Source organism: Numenius arquata, chromosome 2 (assembly GCF_964106895.1).
Source record: "Numenius arquata chromosome 2, bNumArq3.hap1.1, whole genome shotgun sequence".
Taxonomy (NCBI): domain Eukaryota; kingdom Metazoa; phylum Chordata; class Aves; order Charadriiformes; family Scolopacidae; genus Numenius; species Numenius arquata.
This window is the reverse complement of record NC_133577.1, coordinates 47,784,415-47,807,388: the sequence shown is the minus strand read 5'-3', so window position 1 is coordinate 47,807,388 and position 22,974 is coordinate 47,784,415. Positions and strand designations below refer to the sequence as shown.

The window sequence follows — 22,974 nt, the reverse complement described above, 5'->3', positions numbered from 1 at the left end:
AAGTTCAATGATTTTTCTTTCCTTACACTCACTTCAATCGCTATAACCTACTCTCCAGCCACAGTTCTCCTTCACACACCATATCAAATGCTTTCCACTCTAAGACTTTACTTTTGGAGCTGATGAACATCTGTTGCTGTTATCATTTATATACCCTGCAACACACAACCCTTACCCTTGAATTAAGGATCTGTTGTACTTTGTGTGACACAAGGTAACTTGTTGCAACAATTTATTTCGGTAATTAACATATGTCCTTATCCATATTAGGGGGATCACTGTTGCGTGATTATTTTATTTATTTCTTTTATTTTTTAAAACTAACGAATGGGTCAGATACTTTTCTTCACACATAGATACCTGCAGTTCTAACCACCAAAATGACAGAAGGCTATACCTTATCCTGCCCAAAGTCAGTAGGTAGTGGCAGAGAGATAGCCAATCACTAACACAAACTGATGAGTTCATGCTTCCCTCTCACCTCCCAAAAGCACAGGCTGCTGTGTGCTCTCTGAAAGAGTAGACTATTGATATACCTCTATACACCATGCTGATCTCTTCCTACTTAGGAACTCCTTACTCTTCTATGCTAATCCCTACAGGTGCCTGAAGTGTATTTCTACAGTCATTAGAGCTTCCTACACTTAAGCATTAAATAACACCACATTTCTAGCTAAAATAATTCCTTTTTTTTTTTTTTTCATTTTAGTGACAAAAACATAGCATTTTTTCTTCCCTCACATTCTACAAAATAAAATTTCTGGTACAGTATTGTACAAAAGTAACAATCTGACACATTAGAGCTATTCTGCCATCTTTTATTGTGCCTGCAATGAAAAAAAAAAAAAGCATGTATTTTTAGCTGACTGTGCTACACAGAACAATCTGCTAGCAGAAGCCTGTTATTGTCATTCAAAGGAACATTTGTTTAACCAGATGCAGTCATGAAAAATTACCTTAAATTTTACAATTAGTATTTTGTAGAGAAAAATGTCTGTTCTATGCAAAATCCTATGTATTCTATGTATTAGGACCACATCACAAAGCAGCTGCATCTTATTAAACTTTCCTTGGAGACAGATTGGAACAGGACCACCAAGACTACAGGCCATCAGAGCCATCCACAGCAAACCACATGTCTCTGTCTCAGATACTGGGGCAATTAGGACTCTGCAGTCATCTAAGCAGAAGGGCCTACTGTAGGATGTCAAGACAGTAATGATTAATTATGCTGTGCTCTACAAATGGAATCACTGTTGAATCATAGAATGGATTGGGTTGGAAGAGACCTCAAAGGTCATCAAGTTCCAACCCCCCCACCATGGGCAGGGACACCTCCCACTAGACCACGTTGCTCAAAGCCCCATCCAGCCTGGCCTTGAACACCTCCAGGGATGGGGCAGCCAGAGCGTCTCTGGGCAACCTGGTCCAGTGTCTCACCACCCTCACAGGAAAGAATTTCTTCCCGAGATCTCATCTAAATCTCCCCTCTTTCAGTTTAAAACTGTTCCCCCTTGTCCTATGGCTTCACTCCCTGATCAAGAGTCCCTCCCCATCTCTCCTGTAGCCCCGTTTAGGTGCTGGAAGGGGCCATAAGGTCTCCCTGGATCACCCTGCCCTTCCTAGAAAGAGCCTCAAAACCAACCTGTTCCTGCAGAGGCAGAACAAATATTGCTGCTTAAGCTCCCTGGTAACTGTCCCGGCTCCTGGAGGGAACTAGGCAAATGTGAGCTGCCGTCAGGGTTGTGTTTGATCTTTTGGTTGAACATTTGGAAACTGGGATGGTGCTTTGCACAAAGCCCACCGTGCCTCACCCGAGAGACAGTATGGCTGGCAGCAGGATGGCTCAAGCAGATGCATGTACTAGAAGCTATGGGTGATGTGGAACCGGAACTGCTTTTTGACCACCTGACAGAAAGCAAGACCAGATTTGGGGTGGGATGAGAGTGGGAAGAGGACTGGGCAGAGTAAGATGGTGTGATCAACTCCCCCTCACTACTAATTGAACTAATACCGATCAAAATACACACAGAAGAAAGGTCAGTCAAAGGCTACTACAATATGGGGATGCAATTACAACTTGTGGGTTAGAAAGTCCCTAAATCACAGAATACCTTAAAGCAGAACCTGTGCAGTGCTGTGGGAAAGTTCAGTCCCATTGTTGCTAGCTAAGTGGAAATCACACAAGAAGGGCATAGTCCGCACCATGCACAGGATCTACGTGAAACATTGCATTTCTAAATCTGGGATTAAGGCAATAAAAAGTCTATTGGAAAAGTGCTTTTTATTTTCCAGTTAGTGAAGATTAACAACCGAGCCAAACTGCTCAGCAGGGAGAAAACACAAACATAGTTCTTATCCTTTTCAAATGTCTGGCCCTAAACTATTTATAATCCTTCAATATTTTTTCAACATATGCAAGCAACTCTGCATATATTTCTCTACTTATTCTGCTTTGAACATACTGTCATTTATCTCCTAATGTCCATACTGACCAACAGCAGTGCTTCATCTAGTTCTCCTTATCTTAGCGTTTCATAAGTACTAATGATAGCCCAATGCATGTCTGTGTAATTATGTGTGCTAGCATTCCCTTTCTTCTGTTGAAGAACAGAAGAAGGAAGGCAGAGAAGCTAAAAGCACAGACTTTTGAAAACACTTCGGTACCGGATTTCCACTGAAATCAAGGAATTCCAGGCTAAATCATGCCTGAGGCTGTAGTGAAAGAGCTGTCAGATTTCTCGATCAAATTCTGGCTTGCTTAGTTTGGCCTCACTGCTCTCCAAGGCTTGTGGCTATAATGAAAATGAAACATACAGATTAGGGTTACAAGTATGTACCAGAACATAAGGATACTATAGGATATTAAATAAAGTTTGTCTGAAAAGTCTCTTTCCTGTGCTGTCATAGTTAATATTTCTTCCTGTTTCAGCAGTGTTGGTATGTGCTGGGTTTTTTATGACTTGAGGAGAGCAGAAATGGTCCAATAGCATACTATCAAGCGCTTATGCTGTGCAACTATATGAGGACTTATAGGCTGAAGACCAGGTGCCAGGCAATTTATCTCTTCTTTGTATAGATTATGAACCCATACCAGAGTCAACAGAAGAGAATAAGTATCTGCCACAGCAGATTTAGTGCAAAGTCTTTACTAAAACTTAGCTTTCTTTAACCATGGCTTTGAGGTACTACTAGATGTTTTCATCTGCCATCTCTTGATGTGAGGTGGTGTATCTCCAGCTACGGCATGGAACAGACATTCTTACTTCAGCTGTAATGCTTGAGTGACAAAGGGAAACCTTTCTGTGTTCATCATCAGAACAGGAGATTACTGCCAGGCATCATCCTGGTTGGCTGGGGTGAACCAAGGAGAGGCAGCAGCCAGTTCCCAAGTTTCATCTGAGCTAATCTGTCTACTCCATTAATTAATAAAGTAGCTCTCAATGCTATTGACGTGGAGCATGCAAGCACCTCTCATACTTTCTGTACCACAGATAATGCATAGAGGAAAGAACATTCTGAACACCCAGCACATCCTTCAAGGAAGGGATCTAAGTATCACCATGAGCAGTGTAGAGATGACTCAAGGTGATCCAAGTGTAGAGACGGCGCCCAAGGTGTTCCACAGTCAGTAAAGCTAACAAGATTTGAGACAGAAGGATGTTATGGAAGAGATTATAATGGCATTACAGAAATTGGTGATATGCTGTGGTGGGTTGACCTTGGCTGGCTGCCACCCGCCCAGCCGCTCTCTCACTCCCCTCCACAGGGCAGAAGGAGAAAATAAGCTGAACAAGTTTGTAGGTCAAGATAAAGACGCTTACAGTAAAAGGCAAAACAGACTGGGCTCGGGGAAAATATTTATTGCCAATAAAAAAAAAAGGTATGGATAGTGAGAAACAGACAAATTAAAATACCTTCTTCTCCCCTTATTTTCCCCCTGCCCCCGGGTTCAACTTTGCTCTTTTGTTCCTGATTCCCTCACCCTGAGCACTGCAGAATGGATGGTGAACGGGGTGGGGGGTGGTCATTTCACAGCAGTTCCTCTCTGCCACTCCTTCCTCCTGATGCTTTTCTCCTGGTCTGGTGTCGATTGTTCCATGAGCTGTGGTCCTTCAGGACAAATCTGCTCTAGCCTGGGCTCTCTACACGTTGCAGCTCTTGTCAGGAGTACCTGTTCCAGCATGGGCTCTCCAGCTGTTCTCACAGAGGTGTCTCCCCTCCTCTGCAGCCCTCTGCTGCCAAAACCTTGCCCAATACAACACCCAATATACGTACACTTTGGAAAAGAGATAGCAAAGAGCTACGGGGAAGGCCAATGACAGTAATTACAGAAATTAAAGGACTTTATGTGAGGACTCGTGAGAAAGATCAGGAGGCCTAAGCTTCAAAAATATACAAATTACATGAGACATGGTAGATGTATACGCACAAGGAAACAGCATGGAGGTCACACCTACTTATGAGTTCTTGTAAGGACAAGACTAGATCCAGAAAGATGTGCAGGCAATGCAGGATGTATTTTGAAACTATTAAGGCAAATGCCTTATTTTACAAACCAGTTAATGGGTAGCTTTCATCTGACTTAACTTCAGATATCTGCAAGGGAGGTGTCTCCTCAATCTGATCTAGATACCCTTTGCAGTCAAAAAAAAAAAAGACGGAGGCCCGCAGAGGGTGTGATTCACTTCACCTATTTTAGAGAAGAGATGACTCACACGCTGGTAGTGCCCAATTCCTTCCCACAGATTATAATGGCAACCAACTCAGATGCACAGGTAGGTGAATCCTATCTAATAGTCCAATAAAAAGAACGCTTTCCACTAAGCTATTTTGACTAAATAATACTGAAAAAAATTATCTTCTGCTTTGGTGTATCAGCTAGCTAATCAACTCCTTTAGGAGGAGCTTCTGCTACAGGCAGATTATTGCATTCAACTCTGTTCATTACAGATCTTCCTCTGAAACATCTAGTACTGGATACAGCATGAGATACAGCAGAGCAAGGACTTCGTTCTGCAGGAGTCCTGTGTCCTCGTTGCAGAATACAGCCATGTTATTATGGATACAGAGGAAGACAGGGCCTAAACTATGGTTTACGGTATCCCTGTAATATCAATGCACATGTTCTTAAATATCATTTTTGCCATTCTTCCCTTCTGAGAAAGAGAAGTAAAGACAAGTTCTTTGTTCTGATCATTAACAGTTTATCAAAATGACCTTGGTCATTGCCTGAAGGCTATGTAGTGCTGATAAAATGCTCTTGCAACAGCAGGAAGATATCTAAATTTGGTGTTTCTAGCTCCTCTCATATTGCCTTTCTTCTTGAGGGTATCTTTTTCCAACATGACAGTGTTTGCATGGCTCAGATGAGCTCCGTTGCTAAGAAACAAGTCCCAACTGTGCCTTTAAAACTCTTCCTTTAAACATACAACTCAAGGAAATACTTTTCTTTTCATTACACTGTATTGTGTGTTTTTATTAAGATTTCTTTTAACTCTGATCTGACTCTTGGTGTTACATTCTAGCACAACCTTCTGGGATAGGACCCTTTCTTTTTGTATTGTCTGTACAGTGCCATGGTCACCTACCCAGATGTATAAATAAAATATTTTAAAATAGTACATTTTAAGGTCACAGTAAGACCCCATTTTGCACACAAGTGCGGTATAAACAAGGAGGAATGCAGTGGAGCCTACTTACGGCAAATACCTGTTAATACTAAACTACAAGGCATGGTACAAATCAGCGTTCTTTCAATTGGCAGCTCTAGGGTGCATCTGTGCTGCAAAAAAATGGCTTGCTTGGCTTTGGGTTTTTGGGGTTTTTTGGGGTTTTTTGCCATGTACTAACTAAAACATGCTGAAGTCTCCCTTGAATGTACAAGATGGCGTGTAGCTTTCACAGGCATGGGATCATGTGAGGGAGTAACTAGCACATCTGAACTACAAACTGCCTTGTATGTCCTACCTACTTATGGCGTTTTCACTGATGCATGGTACAGACAACACGTTGCTTCCTGACCAACACAAAGTCCAAGAGTGATGGAGGTAGTTTCCCTGGAAGAGAGTAATGGAAACTTAAGTATGGCTCTGTGATGCGAGGCACGGAATTGCAAGAAGTCCCCGTAGATTCTCTTGCCAGTTCTGCCCCCAACTTCCTGGACAATCTTCAGCAGGTTATTTCCTCTGACTTCTCCATTCTGACAGCAAACAGCCTGACATAACTCTTATGACATAACTCTTTCTTTATATTTCTGTATTGTAACAGGACTTGAGTGTAGTCTGTGCTTCACAGTGCTAATGAAATAATAATGCGGTAACACCCTGCTCAACTACCTACTTGGTGCTTCTCATAGCAGTGAATAGTGGACTTCTCAGGAAAGACTTAAATCACAGTCACTAGAGTAAGGTCTCGTGTCATTTAAGCTTGATTCCATTTACAAAATATACTAAAGAATGTTTGCTAGTATAGGATGAAATGTCATAAATACTTAAAACCCTGTTTGTAAGGGAGAAAGCAGTTTGTGATGCAACAACCTCAGATTTTTAGCTTTGGCTGCTGGTTAATTTGGGAAATACAGTTCTCAATGGGTGTCCTACTTAGTACTGTAACTTATGAAGCATCTTCTCAGGCTTTAAGTGCAATGTAAGAGCCCAGTTACACACCTCTTCTTCACAGGGAGTAACACCTATTCACAGGAGCAACCTCAAGGGGACAGCTCGTGTTAGCCCTTACCTTTGAGCCCAGTTCTCTTTGCACTAAGATATTACGAGACTGTGAACTCTTCTCATCTATGTTACAATAAGAAGCAAAAACACTGAGCAGAGGTGAAGCAAACTGCTTCTAGAGGCTCAATGCCATATCACTCTCCATGTTGTGGATTCCCAGTTCTGACAAGCGGGTTGAACTTGTCACGGGAACATTTTGGACCTGTTTTGCAGTGGTTCAAATGACCGCTTGTTGCTCCAAGCAATGTGACCTGGAGTCCTCAAAGCAACTAGCAAGGGGACATCCTCTGATCAGTTCTGCCTTGGCACACAGAGAGTAAATGAGCACTGAAAGAACTCATTTAATGGTGTCAATGGATTGAAAGCACTGATATGAGAGCAGAACATACACGTACATGGGCCAGATTTGCAGTTGCACCATGTATATACCACATTTTAGCTAATACACGAAAGAAAAATCCTTTCTTCCTTGTGTTGTTGATACTAAGGGTGGGTTGGTACCACTTATTCACCACAGCTTCACTGAAAGGAGGATTCATTGTGTAATTGCTGAGCAAGAGTGGTTCCCAGGAACTAATGCTTGGTCTAAACTCCACTCCTGGCATCACCACGGGTTTCTTCTAGCACAAGGAAACACATCCTACTTTTAACTGTGTTGCCTTGAATCTAATATCTGAAGTGGGAATACTGAGGCTTGACTTTGATGGAAATGAGAATTTGTGTGTTGGCAACCTTGGGCGTAAGGACTTGTTTGAATCAAGATGGGTTGGTGACCCAGAATGACTGACTGATGGTTGGAGCCCTCCGCATTCTTCTGTCCACACTCATGGCTTGGTTCAAGCCTGTGCAGCTGCCTACACCTCTGCAGCGCGGGTATGAAAGAACCTTCCTTACTGCCTTCTGTAGCAGCTTATGATGTGAGGGACTAGTTCTCAGGGCACAAAAATCAGGTCACCCTGTACAGCTGACCAATGTAAACAAGACGAAAATTAGATTACCTCAGGGAGTCAGCTTCAAAGGAGCGCCAGGAGAATCCATTTCAAACTTGGTTTTGTGGGATGTGTGGGAGGAGCAGAGGGCTGAGGGAAATAAGCACTCAGGTGCAAGTCAATGGATAAAATTATGTTTTGGTTTTTAAAAGAGAAAACAAGAGAGCATTTTTGTACTCACAATTACCAGTGATTGTAGATCCTGTGCTCTGTTCTCTCTTTTACATGAGAAAAGCAACCATCCCACCAGCTCTCTGCAGCCACAATGAAATTTCAGTAGGAGGAAAAAAATCTCGTGATGCTGAGTCCGAAATACTGTTTCAGAAAGAAATAGTATTTGTTTTCTAAAACCCCTGCTAAGCCATCTCTGGTATTGATCAGTTTGTTGGGTGCAGAGCTAAAGAACAGAGACATGCAGCAAAAACCATTATCATCCTTGCAATATGGACAGGCAGATTTGGCAATGCTTTCACAATTAAATAGATCAAGAGAGATAACCTAATGGCCCAACCCAGAGAATCTGCACTAACTAAATTGTCTAACTACATCAAAACCAATGTGCCTACTCTTTCAATGGATTACATGATAACCAGTCTGGAGCAAATGAGTTCAGAAACAGGTCTGATTTGTTGCCATCGTTTCACAAAGACAGAAGGAAGGTGTAGGGAACCAAACCGATCCCACAGCTAGACTTGTATGTCCTGGCAGCTACTTTGTGTACGTAGACCCAAAGAGATCCAGCTGTACTTTTAGCTAGAATTTAGTCTTCAGACTCTTGGAACCAATTTTCAGTGGAAAGGAAACTTAAAAGCTTTCTGACTCCACAACAGCGTTTGCAAGAAGACACGAAAAAAAAAAAAATCTTTTCATTTACAGGGAATATAAATACATAAACCTTGATCCAAGAGCTTATTTTATATTGCTATAGTCCTGACCACTGTCCGTGAAAGACACCTGACAATATGGGCCTCTCTGCATAGTGATTTCTATGGTGCCAAGTTGCCATCTTCTTTCCCCAGCACAGCAAACACAATGTTGGATATTCACACACACACACACACACACAAAATCATGTTTATGGAAATCAAATTGTCATGGCAACAGAAGAGGTCTTGCAAGTATTTTAAAAATAGCAAATTAACAAAAGTCATTTATGAAATCTAAAATCCATTCTTTTATGAATGTGCTTAAAAATCAGATACAACAAATGGTTTTCTACCTACATATGGAAGAAATCATTTAAACCCAAGATCTTAGGTCACCATATGGGCATATGTAATAAATATATGCATATAAAGAAATACATATTTTAAACGTAAAACAGCAAAACTGTTTCAGCTGGACAGTGTTATACTAATGTGATCATTGGGCTTATTTTATTTCCAGTAAAATATTTTCATATAAATACTATGATTCATACTTTGTAAAATGACTCAACTTTCTAACATACTAAACTTGTAGCAATGGTTCATTATAATCTAGTTTATTAATCTTCATTAAAATCTCAGTTCTTCAAGGGCTCATAACACCTAAAAATGCACAAACACTTTTTAAAAAAAACATTCGTGTTTGGTTCAATTGAAAATTTTCCCAACACAATCTCAAGATTCATTTGACCATTTCGCCTTTGTGTTCTTCACAAATTTGCTTGTGTCATAACTGAAACAAAGGGATTATCTGCAGACTCATTTTTAAGTTTTGTGTGGATATTCATCAATGCTTGTGGCAAACTGAGAACACAGTGAGATAAACGACAAGCTGGTGAGATGAGGGATAATCATCTGTGATATGTTTAAATTCATATTTTAACACACGATAATGTTTCCAACAGTTCCTCTATTGGTTGTATTCACTCTTTCCTCTAGCAAGATTTGAACATGATCCGCTCTAGGCATATCCTTTGGGTATGCTTATACTGGAACTTTTAATTTAAGTTAGCGTATTACCAATTATCTTTCAGCAACCATCTCATTTATATTTACTAGCCTGGATATTTCACGATCGTATGCTCCAAAGCATGAGTGTCTGTAGTTTTGTGTAGTCTGGCAGAGTTGTAAATTAGTTAGCAATGTATCTACTTTTTTAATTTAAAAGCTCAGTATAATATTGATATCCTCCCGTGCTAAAAAATCATTAATCAGGTTCTCCAAAACTGAGATTTTTTTTTTAAAAAATGCAATTCATTCTTTCTCTCCTCTATCTCCCCCCCCCGCCGCCATTTTTGGTGTTGGGTTTTTTTTTTGAGACAGGGCCGTATCTTCAAATCCTGTTCCAAAGCCCTAAGAGTTACTTTTTTTTCTTTTCTTGAAAGCAGAGATTCTCATCTAATCAAGAGCCCCAGGGGACAGGGTTCTAAGGAAACACCAAATATTGTGACAGTCAGGATTGCATTGCTAGGCCTTCTGAGGTGCTGTCAAGTAGTCGGTCAGAAGTTGTTTAGCCTCTAACTCCCTTGTAATGGAAAAAATGAGCTTTGAACTGCCTTTATAATAAGGACTATGTTGCTGGAGGAAGGAGGGTGAGAGCAGCTTCCAAGCTGTGAGATGGAGAGAACACTATCTGCGGAAATGAGTATTTTTAAATCAAATATTTAAGTTCTGTCTACTTATTTTTACCTTGACTCTACACACAATGAAACCTAGTAAGTTTATAACATCAGAAATCAACAAGTAAAATATAACGAGGTAGAAGGGCATGTGATTTTTCTCAAGCTCTTACAATATTTTTATTCTGGGGCTCCTAGTCAACATAAATTCTCAAAAACCCTGGGATGAGTGGGAAGAGAAAGAGGGATTAACTCCTTCACTCAGTGAAAAAGCTCCCACTCTGCAGCAGAATTAGAGCAACCCAGCTTTCACATTCCTATGATCTCTAAAGCAAACAACACAAACTTTTCTTTCTCATGTGAAGCTGAGCCCATGCTGATGTCCTGTCCTGGGTCTGATGTCCTGTTTGCCCGGGTCCTGGCAAAATCCCAAGTACAGAACATAGGTACAACACTCTAAACTGGTTTACCTTCTTCCAGATATGGGCTGGAAGGCATGTCCTGTGAGGAGTGGCTGAGGACTTTGAGCTTGTCTAGTTTGGACAAAAAGAGGCTGAGGGGCAGCCTGATTGTTCTCTACAGCTTCATGAAAAAAAGTGGAGAGGGAGGTGCTGAGCTCTTCTCCCTGGTATCCAGTGTTAGGACACATGGGAATGGTTCAAAGCTTCATCAGGGGAGGTTTAGACTGGACATTAGGAAGCATTTCTTTACCAAGAGGGTGGTCAAATACTGGAACAGGCTTCCTAGAGAGGTGGTCGATGCCCCATGCCTGTTGGTGTTGAAGAGACATTTGGATCATGCTTTGGATCATAAAAACATGCTTTAACTATTGGTCAGCCCTGAAGTGGTCAGGCAGTTGGACTAGGTGATCGCTGTAGGTCCCTTCCAACTGAAATAGTCTTATCCTGTTCTTTCTTTATTGACCAGCATCTTTGCACAGTGCTACAACCAAATTCATATACATCCACTGCAGTGCTGCCACTAACTTTAAACTTGTAAAGCTCTAAAATGCAGTCAAGTCTAAAGACAGAAAACAGAATGTTACGTGTCAGATTGGACTTGATGATTTTAAAGAGGTTTTTCAATGTAAACAATTCTATGATTCTGTGAAGGGTATGCACTTTTCCAGTTAATTGTGGTGTGGTACAGGAGTTTCAGTGGAAAGAGCTGTCCTTTATCTTTTATATTGGTGTAGAAGGGCTCAACTACTGTATTTCCTACATGATAGAATTGCGCTGTTGGAAGATAACCAGTCTAACTCAACACTGTACATAACCAGCTGGGAAATAGTCTCTGTTCGCTTCCTTTTCTGGTAAAAGGTTGACATAGTGCTTGGTGACATGGTTGGACTAGATGATCTTAAAGGTCCCTTCCAACCTAGAAAATTCTATGATTAACTTTATATCTCAGAAAATAAGAAAATAAGAAAGCTCTTTCTCTTTCCTCCTCTCCAGGTTACCTTTGAACGAAAGTTTTCATAAATCCATTGCAAACTCCAGTCCCTTTAACAAACTTAGGGACTATTTTAGAATTCTTTTACCATCCAATCACCTATGTCTCCACAAAATTCAAAACTGCATGCAGGTTCTGAAATTCACCTTTCTGCTTTATGCCAGCTGCTGCCACCTATGGGTGTGTTTGTGCTCAGGGTGCTGTGTGCTATTTGATGGGTAAGAAAGAGCCTGAGGAACCTGGTTTCTGCTTCCCGCCCCTGCCTCGACTATCCTGAAGAGCTCCACAAACTCTCAATGCTTTTTTCCTGGTGGAAAGTGAACTGCTGCAGGCAACGGTGCTTTCTCAGAGTTTGTAAATCTCTGCAACACCCGCTGATTCCGAGCAGGAGAACAATTCACCTCCATCCCGCCATCCAGACGAGCCAGAATTCACTCATCAAAAGCACTCTCCTCATCCAAGTCAAATCTGTCGTCAAACCCTCTCGCTCCTTGCCTCTCTTGCTGCAAGAAGTTCCCGTTCTTTGGCCTTCTCACCAAATCTCCACAAATGCACTTTTCTCCTTCTGGGCTTGATTCTCTCCCTGTTTTTCCATGTCACAGCCTTCGTCTGGAACAGCTTTCCAGGCTCCTTAAAATTCAGTTGGTTTACTTGGCCATTTAACAGCTCTTCTCTGCTGTTCTGCTCCCACCTTCACTCTAAATCTTCAAGTACCTCTGTCCAAATTGCGTTAAATGACAAATGAGATGGCAAAACGCTGAGCAAACCCTGTCTCCTTACGCGTTCATTAAGTAATGAATACCTCCGCAGAACCGCTTCAGCAAAAAATGCCACTGGCCATTTCTTTTGTCTTCTATTTTGATGGAAACAGAAGGCATGAGGGAGGGGAGAGAAACTCGTTTGCATTTAAGATGCTCTGGCACTGACAGTAGAGCTCCACAGCTGACTTTTAGGAACTACAACTAGTGAAGAGCAAAAACTGACCAAAGGACATAAAACAGTACTAAATGTTTGGAGTGTGACAGAGGGTGTAGCCAAGAACGAGGTGTTGCTGTGCTTTCACTGTGCGTACCCATAACTGCATTTGTAAAGCAAAGGCCACGAGAGGATGATGAGTAAAGACAGCAGGTACATACGTGACCATGGCTAAGCAGATAAACTCAAGGAAGGGATCCAGTGTAAAACACGGGAAAGGGAGAAAGAATAATAATAATATATTAAGCATTCGGGCAAGTACGGGCTAATAAAATACAGCCGCAAAGCAGAAAGCAGCTTTCTTCCTAAAATACAGCAGGGCATGCCATTGGACACTGGATTAAAACTGAGGGGCCATACCAGAACCCTCAGCAGAGATAAAACCCTACTGGTTTTTTGCTGATCAGATACGCAGGCAGGAGTTCTCAACCAAGGAGCTAAAAACTTGAAATAAATTGGCACTTATTCCGGTCACAAATTACCTGCGAAGCAGTTTTGAGTTTTCCAAGCTTGTTTGTCATTCTAGATGGTCCAGACACTTCATGGCACAAAAATACTCCAGACTACCCTGTGCTGGCTAGATTGCCGAGTGACTGTTCAATATGATCAGCCAAGTTGGTTACGTAAAACATTTCTATTTCTCACTTAAATCTGTTTTTTAAAAACAAAAAAAAAGGGGGGGGGGGGGGGGGGGAATTGATGGCCTTCTCCATATTGATAAGAACAGGAGGAGTAGAAATCTGCAGATTCATTGTTCTTGTGCCCAACTTTACCTCACCACCAGAAATAACGACAGCACAGCTGATACCACTGCTACCAGTAACCGGGATGCACACATCGTAGCACAGATCTTCCTTCTCACCTTGCACATGAAGAAATTACCATAAAGAGCTTCTCGATCTTTTCAGTGGAAAACACAAAACCCAACAGCGATGTCTCCTGATGGTAGATTTGCTTTGTTTAATTATGCTCTCATGAACAAACAACTTGTTTCTGCAGACTACCCACAGTCTATACATCACGGGCTGAAAGGCAATGTTTAGCTAAAGAATTCCGGCAGGAAAGTTCAGAAACACAAATTCATACAAACACTTTTGAAAAACCTTTTTTTTCCACAAATGAGCCTGTAAATCACCCAGATTCATTGATCTGCACGTCCATAGGAAAAAAAAAAAAAAAGATTAAAAAGGATCATAAATGCCAAAGCAAGTTTGATATTTTAATGCACAGATGTTTGAAAGCCACAATTTATTTTCTGCAATATTTGCCCTACTGTAGATAAGAAAATGTGGTTTTTTCCCTGGAATTCTTTGTTTCAATAATGAAAGTGATGGATGTTTGCTTGAGGCATCTATTTACCATTCCAACAACAAAAATAAAACGGGCATTGATAATTTTATGCAAGATGTCATCCCTGCAACTTTCCCGAGTGTCGTGTTCTGTACTTGTATTCAGCTCTTTGGAGAGCTCATTCTGCTGAAGAGAGCGTGGCTTCTAATGAGAGCCTTCTGCAGATGCTTGGCTTCTATAAATTGAGCATCAATGCCGTATTTACATAGCTGAAGGTCTACCCTTGAACTCTCACAACTGAAGCAGAATAAATGGATGGCAGAAGACTTGTGATACAGAGCTGACACCCAGGAGTGGGAGAGCTGTACAGCCCAGAAGAAAAAAGTCCATTGGGCTGGGAATGATCCCTTCTTTCTCCAGCTGTCCGTGAGGGGCTGTCACTCATGATCTCCTCCATGGGCTATTTCATGGCTTATGGGTGGCTGCCCTCCCATCTTGCACTAACGTAATTTTATGCTACTTATTTCAATTACTCCCTGCATAAAAATAGTATACATGTATAATTCAGGCTGTGATCCAAAAGTACACCCCCTTCCTGACAGGAGGGATTAATCTTGGAGAATACCTCATACTTTCAGATAATTCCACTCACTTCTCACATTTCCCTCAAGTTCTCCCCTTTCGTTTTCCCCCTCCCACACACGTGATGTCGAGGGAAGGAAAAAAAGGGGTAGGAAGGAGGGCAAGATTCCCATGTATCAGCTCAGGGAATGACAGGGAGCCAGAACGTCTCCCACGCTGACTGGCACACGGCAGCTCCAAGAGAACACAGTCTGCCAGCTAAAGGGCATGGCCAGCCCCTTCTCTCAGTTGCCATCTGGAGCACGTACTGGCTGGCTGGAGGTGCACACTGCTCAATCCCGTGGGAACTGAAAAAGAGAGGATGCGCCACCCGTTTATCCCTGCTGGTGTCATCATCTTCCATTCTCCAGAGCTCGTCATGGTGTGATCTGCTCCTGAGGCTTCAGAGCCTGCTCCAGAAGTCCCATGCCAAACTGGAGGTGACAGTGTCGGTGCCACAGGGTGCCTGTGGCGGAGCTGGAAGGCTGGTAGCTAGGGCAGGATGGCTTTTGCTAAGCATTCACTGAGAACTCTCTATTCTCCCTTTCGTTCTATCTGGTCCTTTTATGAACCTGAGCTAGGGACACCTTGGTTACAGCTCAGCCCTATCAGATGCAGATGAGGAAGACCTCATCGGACCATGGAAAATTCTGATCCAGGACATCTCCAACCAGTTGCATCTATCACAAGTGAATGGAAGCAGTGTGCAATTTCAAGACTGTTCTGCAAAACCAATTATAAGTAGATGGGATAATCAAGCTTTTTTAGGTTGTATTTGGTCTTAGTTTTAAGTTTTGGCAAGGCAAAAGTTAACATATCCCCTGGGTATGAAAAATTTCCTATGAGTCTTTTGTAACATATATGCAAAGAGTAATTACAACCCAGTTTACAATGCATCTTAAAACCTGCAGTTCTAGGTTACTACATAAAACCCTGAAAATTAACCAACTGGAAAAAATAAATTCACTATAAGCAAAGAGAAAGTGTTACTTCTCTTGAGTAAAGAGAGTACTACTGCAAAACATAAATATCATAAAGGAAAAATAAACTGGATGTTTAAAATTCTCAGATTTCACCCTCCTAGATGACTTCCATAATGTAGGAAAGATAATGTAACTGAAAAAAGTAGAGGCTTTCAGGTGCTGAGAGACTGCCTGAGTATTTGATAGCCTGCATCGGAGCTCGAGTTCTGTTTGGATATCACTGGTTTGAGGTACTGGGCACTAATGAACACCTCAAATGCACTGGTCTCCAAGCAGCAGAACACTTGGTTTATTTGGTGTTGCGCATTTTCTTGTCTATTCCCATGGCTTCTGACCCTTCATTGCAATTGCACTGCAGAGTCTATACGTGAATGGCAACTGAACGCAAAACAGATGAGGAACGAATTCAGGGACTGAAAAATAGAGAACTTCCATTACCGCCTGAACACAGTCACACTCCCCACCTAAGCAGGCAAAATGTTCAACAAGCTTGTGAAATATCATTTTACCATGTTATAGATTTGGACTATAGGAATTGATGGGAATTATGCCATTTTACTTCACTAGGAACAGACTCACATCCTAGATATGAATACTTCACACCACTGCAAATATTCTTTATTTTACAAGGGTTGCTCAATTTATCGAGATGGCTGAAGTGCAACAATGACATGAGATCTCTTTTTACCCTGACTATTCCTGCCAGTAGATTTGTGTTCCTCCTGTTTCCCTTTGTGTGTGGGCTATGTGATATACGACAGGATATGACTGAGATTGTAAATAGCTATATTCTAGGTGGGTATGTTATTTCAGAGTAAATTTTCTATCAGGTTCATTTATGTACGGACTAAATGCTATGCTTCGCATACAGAGTTTGGGATGCATGTCCAAAACAATGCTTTTTGACAGTCTATGAGAACGCCACATGGAAGGATTTCTTTTAATTTGTAGTTTGTTTGTTTTGCTACTTTTGCAACGGAAGATCAGGAGGAACAGTGGCACAGACAGCCAAAATGTACCGCTGAAATCAGCGCATCAAATGGAAAACAAGTTTCAAATTAAAATCTCTGCCTGTTAAAAAACTAAAATAGAATTGAAACCATTTTGGGCTGGTCCAGCCAGCCAGTGACAACACAACCAACACAGCTGCAAAGTCCAGATTCGACTCTCGAGCTTTCAAGCCAGCAGGGACTGGGAGCCTTCAGAAAGGAAAGCACTATCTGCTGTCATTCCTTACTGATGCTTTCAGTGTGAGGGAAGGCACAACACTGGCTACCTCCAGCAGCCCTGCAGCAGCGGCCAGAGAAAAGCTCCAGGCAGATAACAACACCTCAAGCTAATCTCGGTGTGAGGATGGCTTATGGGACCCCGGGATGACAGAAGAGCACTGAGGGTTTTCTCATGTGCTGTGAAAAACAGCATACTTTATATACTGTGAAGTATAAGATCATTCAAACGAGGAAAAGGGTAAAATAAGTCAGGTTTTTTCTTATATGTCTACAGTGTCGATGTAGTACCTTCAACACCAACAGAAAACTACATTCACTTTGAAAGCTCTGGCTTTGAACACCTCTCTGAAGACAGCGGGAAATTAAGTGCTAAATAACAATAACCTAAAACCCCACTAAAGCACTCAACTGGAGAGTTTCTGTTTGATTCATCACTCCAGGTTCTTCAGGTGGCTGCACATAAGGGCTGTGAAAGCAACACACCTGAGCACGCAGCATTGTATCTGGAAGCACATATACCAATGGCATTCTTTCCACAGAAAAATTCTGAGATATTTCACAAGGTGGAAGTTTTCCTCTGGAGTATATCCATAGGTTCAGAGCAAACACACTGGAATAGCAATGGATTGTACCTGTTGCACACAGTTTACCACTCAGACTTAGGCAGTACTTTAATCAGAAGAACTTGAAGAATTTTGGATTCATTAAAGAATTAAGCCACCTGAAACACATAAAGCAGGTAACAGCAGGGCAGTAGCTCTTTAAAAGCAGGGCAAGCTGGGAGATACTCCTATACCACAAGGAAGGTTTTTGCAGGAGCTGTAGTAGCAGAAATGGTGGCTGGGAATGGACTACGAGACTCAAGGTATCAACTAATATTTTCTGTTTGGGTTTTTATGAATGTGATTGTTTTGCTTGCAGCTAGAATACTTGTATTTAATCTTGGGTTCCAGCTGCCTTTGTAGTGTTCCAACTCTAGGCTCCAGTTGCAGTAAGCACATATTTCCTAATTAAAAAGGAGGAAAGGAAAATACAGAAGGGATTACAGCCACATCTTAGGGATGCGTTACCAGAATCGCTCACTAGGGACTTCATATCCAGAAACAGTGAATTCCCACAGTTTCTCTGGACATCAGTTCCTCAGAGCAGCGGTCCAGGGGCAGCGTTTCTCAGGGGAGTCCTTAGGGAACCGGGGAAGATGGGCTCTAACAGCTCGCCTTGGCTGGCGTGTGGCGGCGGCCGCTCTGCCTCTTGGTCCTCCCGCTAAAATCACAGTTCACAAGAGCCCCCAACAGCTGAAACCCGTTCCCTTAAACCACACCATTCCCAGCATCGGGCTGTGCCCCCAGTGAGGGGAGGGGAAGGCGCGGAGTTGCTCAGCCCCGGAGACCGGTCTCTGCCCCGCCGGGCGGGCAGGGGAGGGACGGGCGGCCGCCTCTCGCCTCAGGCACCGCTCGGTGTCCGAGGACAACGTGTCAACCCGCTTCCCGAGAAGCACTACGGCCGCTGCCGAGCCCGCACACCCCTCCCCGCCGGGTCGCTCCCCGGGGGTCCCCCGCGGCGGACCGTTCCCCCGCTCCCGCCGCAAAAGTTTCCGCCGGGGCGGAGGGGCTCCCTCCCTCCTTCCGCTCCTGCGGCGCCGTCGGGGAAAGTTGCCGCCGCGGCGGGGTCCGGCTCCCCCGGCAAAGTAGCGGCAGGTGGGGAGAGAACGTGTCCCGGCCGCCCCTCCCGCCGCACCCGGGGCTCCGCGGCTCCTTACCCAGCCCCGGCACGAAGGTGTTGAGGAAGAGGCAGATGACAGCCACGGGGAACGGCATGTAGGGGATAGCGGCGCGCAGGGGGCCCTTCTTCTCCCGGACCTGCACCACCACCCCGCTGGAGGGGGCAGCGCCCCGGCTGGGCTCCCCTGCCGCCGCGCCTTCGCCTTCTTTGGGGAAGGGATCCATGGCCGGGCCGGGCGCGGCGCGGCCGAGGCTGGCGGTGGCCCTCGGCGGGCTCCCAGCTGCCGCCGCCGCCGCCGCGCGCGCTGCCGCCGCCTGCGCGCGCTCCCGGGTGCCCTCCCCCCGCGAGCGGACCCCTCCCCTCCCGCTGCCGCCGCCGTTTCCGCCCCCGATGGCCGCGCTTCAATCAGCCCCGGGCTGGCACCGCGTCGACGGGCTCCCGCCCGGGACGAGCTTCCCGGCTCGGTTCACCCCGCGGTGTCCGTTAGAAATGCCCCTGAGGCGGTTGGAGCCAACGGACGCGTTGTCCCGTCGCCCCCGGCACCCTCTTCTGTCAGGGCTGCCCGACCCCTCACCTCACGCAGGTCCCCTTTCGCCCCCCCAGCACCCCTTCTGTTAGGGCTGCCCGGACCCCTCACCTCACACAGGTCCCCTTTCTCCGCCCCGCGGCACCGAATTTGGTCAACTCGTCCGAAAGGGAGCGGGGCGGCGGCGGTAAGCGGTGGGGGAAGACGGGCCGGGCCGTAGCGGGGCTGCCCGCCGGGCCGCGGCCCGGGTGCGGCCTCATGGCGGGCGCGCTGAGGCGACGGTCCGCGGCCGGACCCACCGGGGAGGCGAGGAGAGAGGGGGTTTTGTCTTTGGGAAGGGGGAAAAGCCATTTCAACACGGTGGGGAAAAAAATCATGCCCTGGGTGCTTTTAAAAATAGCTGCGCTCTGAAGGTGTAAGAAAAGGTGTAAATTAAGCCCAAAAACCCCACACCCCTGCTGTAAGGGGGAAGAGGAGGGAAAGGGAGAAGAGCCACGAGAATTAGAAGGAAGCAAAAAAGAAAAAAAGCATCCCTGACGAAACTAATCGCAGTTTGGGACAGTGTGAAAATGTATCTTAATTCACATCGGTTACCACTAGGTGAAATATCCCTTTTGTAGGGCTGGTAATTGTTGTTCAGTGTACAGTTTAATGGGCAAAATGGTAATAGAACTTGAGCGTCTCTGTAGTTGAAAACGATGAGGAGGCTGGTCACTGCAGATAGGGTTCAGCAGAGAAAACAGGAAAAATATTAAAGGCATTAATCCTGATATAAAAATGTGTGACACACATACAGGATTTTTGCATAAGAGATGCAGGGTAGCCTGTATCTTACTGTGCGTTTCAAAGCTGTATCTTTGCTGAGGAATTCTTGCTAGGAATTTAGATCCCAACAGAAAATCTTGAAGTACTTTATATATGCCACTGGAATGCCATCAGACAAATGCGTGATGCAACAGTTTAATTGATTTCGGTACAAATTAGTACAATGAAGTTAGTACAGTGAAAAAGTTAGGTAAACTAAATTACACAGATGCAGAATCCTGTTCCTAGATCATATTTTTTTTGCGTTTCTAATAGCTGGGTTCTGAACCATAAAAACATACATATCCCATGTAAAATCTCTTATTTTTAAGAACAGGTTTTCTTTGCTTATCTACTGAGTGCCTTTCATCCAAAAAAATCTTCTGACATATTTTTGATTAAACACACAGTTTGGACATGTTTCTGGAGCATATTAGACAAGCTGGTTTGGCTGTTGGTTGTCTTTTTTTTATGGTGACATTTATATCTATCAAAATAGTTCATGACAGCATATTATATCCCCTAGACACCAAGCTATTGGAGGGCTGCACCTTTCTCTTGGAAAGGACTGATATAACTGACATGAATTCTTTCTTTCTCTGCTGAGTGATCAAACTACGGTCAGATGAGAAATCTTTATGGTATGAATATGGACTAATTAGAGCCTGGACAAAGCACAATCCACAGTTGGAACATTATCAATAACTTGCAGTGATACAATTCTCTGTAGGCTCAGCCAGATGATGAACTGATAAAGGTTTTGGAAATTGTGTGTGGGTGAGCCTACATTACCTAAAACACTAAAAGCAAGCAAAAAGGCCATTGTGAGAATAGCCCAAATAGAAAATCAAAGACTAAGATTAATTAATACAATATTTTGTCAGAAATACTTAGTAACAGGTTGTGCTTTTATGGAAGATTTCCTTGGAAGATCTCAAAGCATTTGACAAATGTGAGTTAATTCATTTACTTCTTTAAGATTAGCTGGCAATGTGTAAGGCTTACTCTACGAGCTATTAAAATACAGCCACTTCTAGACTGAGCTGCATCATTAATTCTGTGCTGCTGGTGTTCGTGGAAGTTCTCAGGCGCCTCAGGCAAAAGTTATGACTGACTCAGAGTATATTAAAGATACCATCATGTAACAAGTTGTGACATTTCCAAGCTTCTCTAAACAAGTGAATTGCTGGCGATATTACTCTGCTGTGATTGTTCCACGCTCAAGTGGTACGTGATAACCATGCAAACCATCTTGTACTAAGCACCCCTGTCCTGCATGCTTTTACTCAGGAGACAAGATTCTGTGCACTGGAGAGCTTAAGTGAGGGAAGACAGTTGTTAATTAAAAAGTACACTGGGACCTAAGTATAAAAATGTGACCCAGCGCTGATTTTTTTTTTTGTGAACTATGAGGTATCACTTCTAAATGCAGTAATATTTGTGAGTATTAAGAAAACTAAGATTTCTTCAGATTTGATCTTTGAAATACTCGTTTCTCTTCTCAGCATGAAAACAGCTCGCAGAAACAATGCACGTAGTATTTGTCTACAGCTGAAAAAAAACAGAGTAAAAAAACCCTCAACCAAACCAACTAACCAAAAAAACCCGCCTGAGTTCAAGGTCATGTTTCAGACTGCAGAACTCTCCTGGCACACCACTGTAGCACAAGTGTATTGACACACAGGACCAGGGATACATCCCCCCAAGCCTTCTCCAGGCTTCTTTCCCCAGTAGTGCTGCAGGAGGCAAGCCCTGTAAAACTGAAGACAAGCATTGCATTGACAAGGGTGGACACTTAGTAGTCTTAAGAAGTTGAGATACCCATTCCTTCACCAGACATCCAGGAGAATAAAGTATTGTAGTTGGCTTAGGTAGCAACAAGACTGCAGGACTCCTGCAGATGGGTGGGCCTTACATGCTGCCGTAGCTCTTAAAACCAAAGAAGCCTGGCTTCTGACTCCCTCTAGCCTTGAAAAGGGTGCCTATAGTGGCCAGGTCCTTGATAAGCAAGCATGAACAGAAGACCTGTTTGTGAAATAGCCTTGTCTTGCTGCTGTCAAGACTTAAGCTGAACCTTCTGACTGACAGAATCTGGTGAAGCACCTCTAAACTTAGTTGCCTGAAAGATTAAACAACCCTGAAAGGTAAATGGGAATAGATTACTGTGCAGATCTTAGTGGGTTTAGGGTATCTGAGTTGCAACTTGAAGCAATGTTTGGACAGATCAGATTCCCCTCTTCATACACTTGGATTGACCCTCTCAAGGTCATTATTCTTGGGCATGTTTTTTCTAGTACGAGTGTGAGATGAGAGAGGACCCTTTCATGTACAGACTGTTTCTCTCATATTATGTCTGAGGGAGTCAAATTATGATCTGTGACTTGAGAACAACATCAGTCCAACAGGTAAACTACTGAAAAGCTGTCATGCTCTGCCTTAATGAAATTGCTCCTCAGATCAAGTTCCTTGCCACTTATATAATACTTTTTATTTCTCAATAAACACTGGTTCAGACAGGATTAAATGTTATGTATTGCAAGACAGCCTTTTCAGAAAGCTGTGAAATAGAAGAACATATGCTGCTCCCCTTCTTTGAGATTTGCTTGAGTTGTGTTGCCGACAGAGGCTGATTTGCCAGCATACATAAATTTTGATCCTGGAGAAAGGTACCCATCTATTTGACAGCTGTGAGGAATGAAATCCTCTATTTACCAACACAAGAACAGTGGAAACACACGTGTTTCTCCTCCTGTTCTACCCCTTATCTGGAGGGACCAATTTTAAAAATGAGTGAAAAGCCCAAAAAGTCGGAGCTACTCAGTCCTTGTTTCTCTGCTACAGTTGCCCATAGCTTTGTAATATCTGTTGGATGGGAAGCAGCAGATACTGTGACACAGGTCACATCTGAAGGGGTGTAAGCTGTGAGCGCTGCTGGTCAGATCAGGGATTCCCAGTGGGATGGGGAGTTTTAGGCATGGAGTATAACGAGTCTTATATTCTCTTAAACGTGGCTGCCTGGGCTCTCTTCCATGTTGAAGGCTTTTGTCCAGCATGTTGTGGGACAGAGGTAGGTCTGTTCCAGGGTGCAGAGATCGTCACCAGGAGTT

The 22,974-nt window shown here is 43.5% G+C and overlaps 1 protein-coding gene across 1 annotated transcript in view; it reads right to left on the bottom strand.

The window, feature by feature from the left end:
* Positions 1–18,761, bottom strand: part of STUM (stum, mechanosensory transduction mediator homolog) — a 43,351-nt gene extending 24,590 nt beyond the window's left edge. The window contains exon 1 of the mRNA XM_074144580.1: positions 18,575–18,761. Within this exon, the coding sequence (XP_074000681.1) occupies positions 18,575–18,761 (187 nt within the window). The remainder of the gene's footprint in view (positions 1–18,574) is intronic.
* Positions 18,762–22,974: the final 4,213 nt, after the last annotated feature.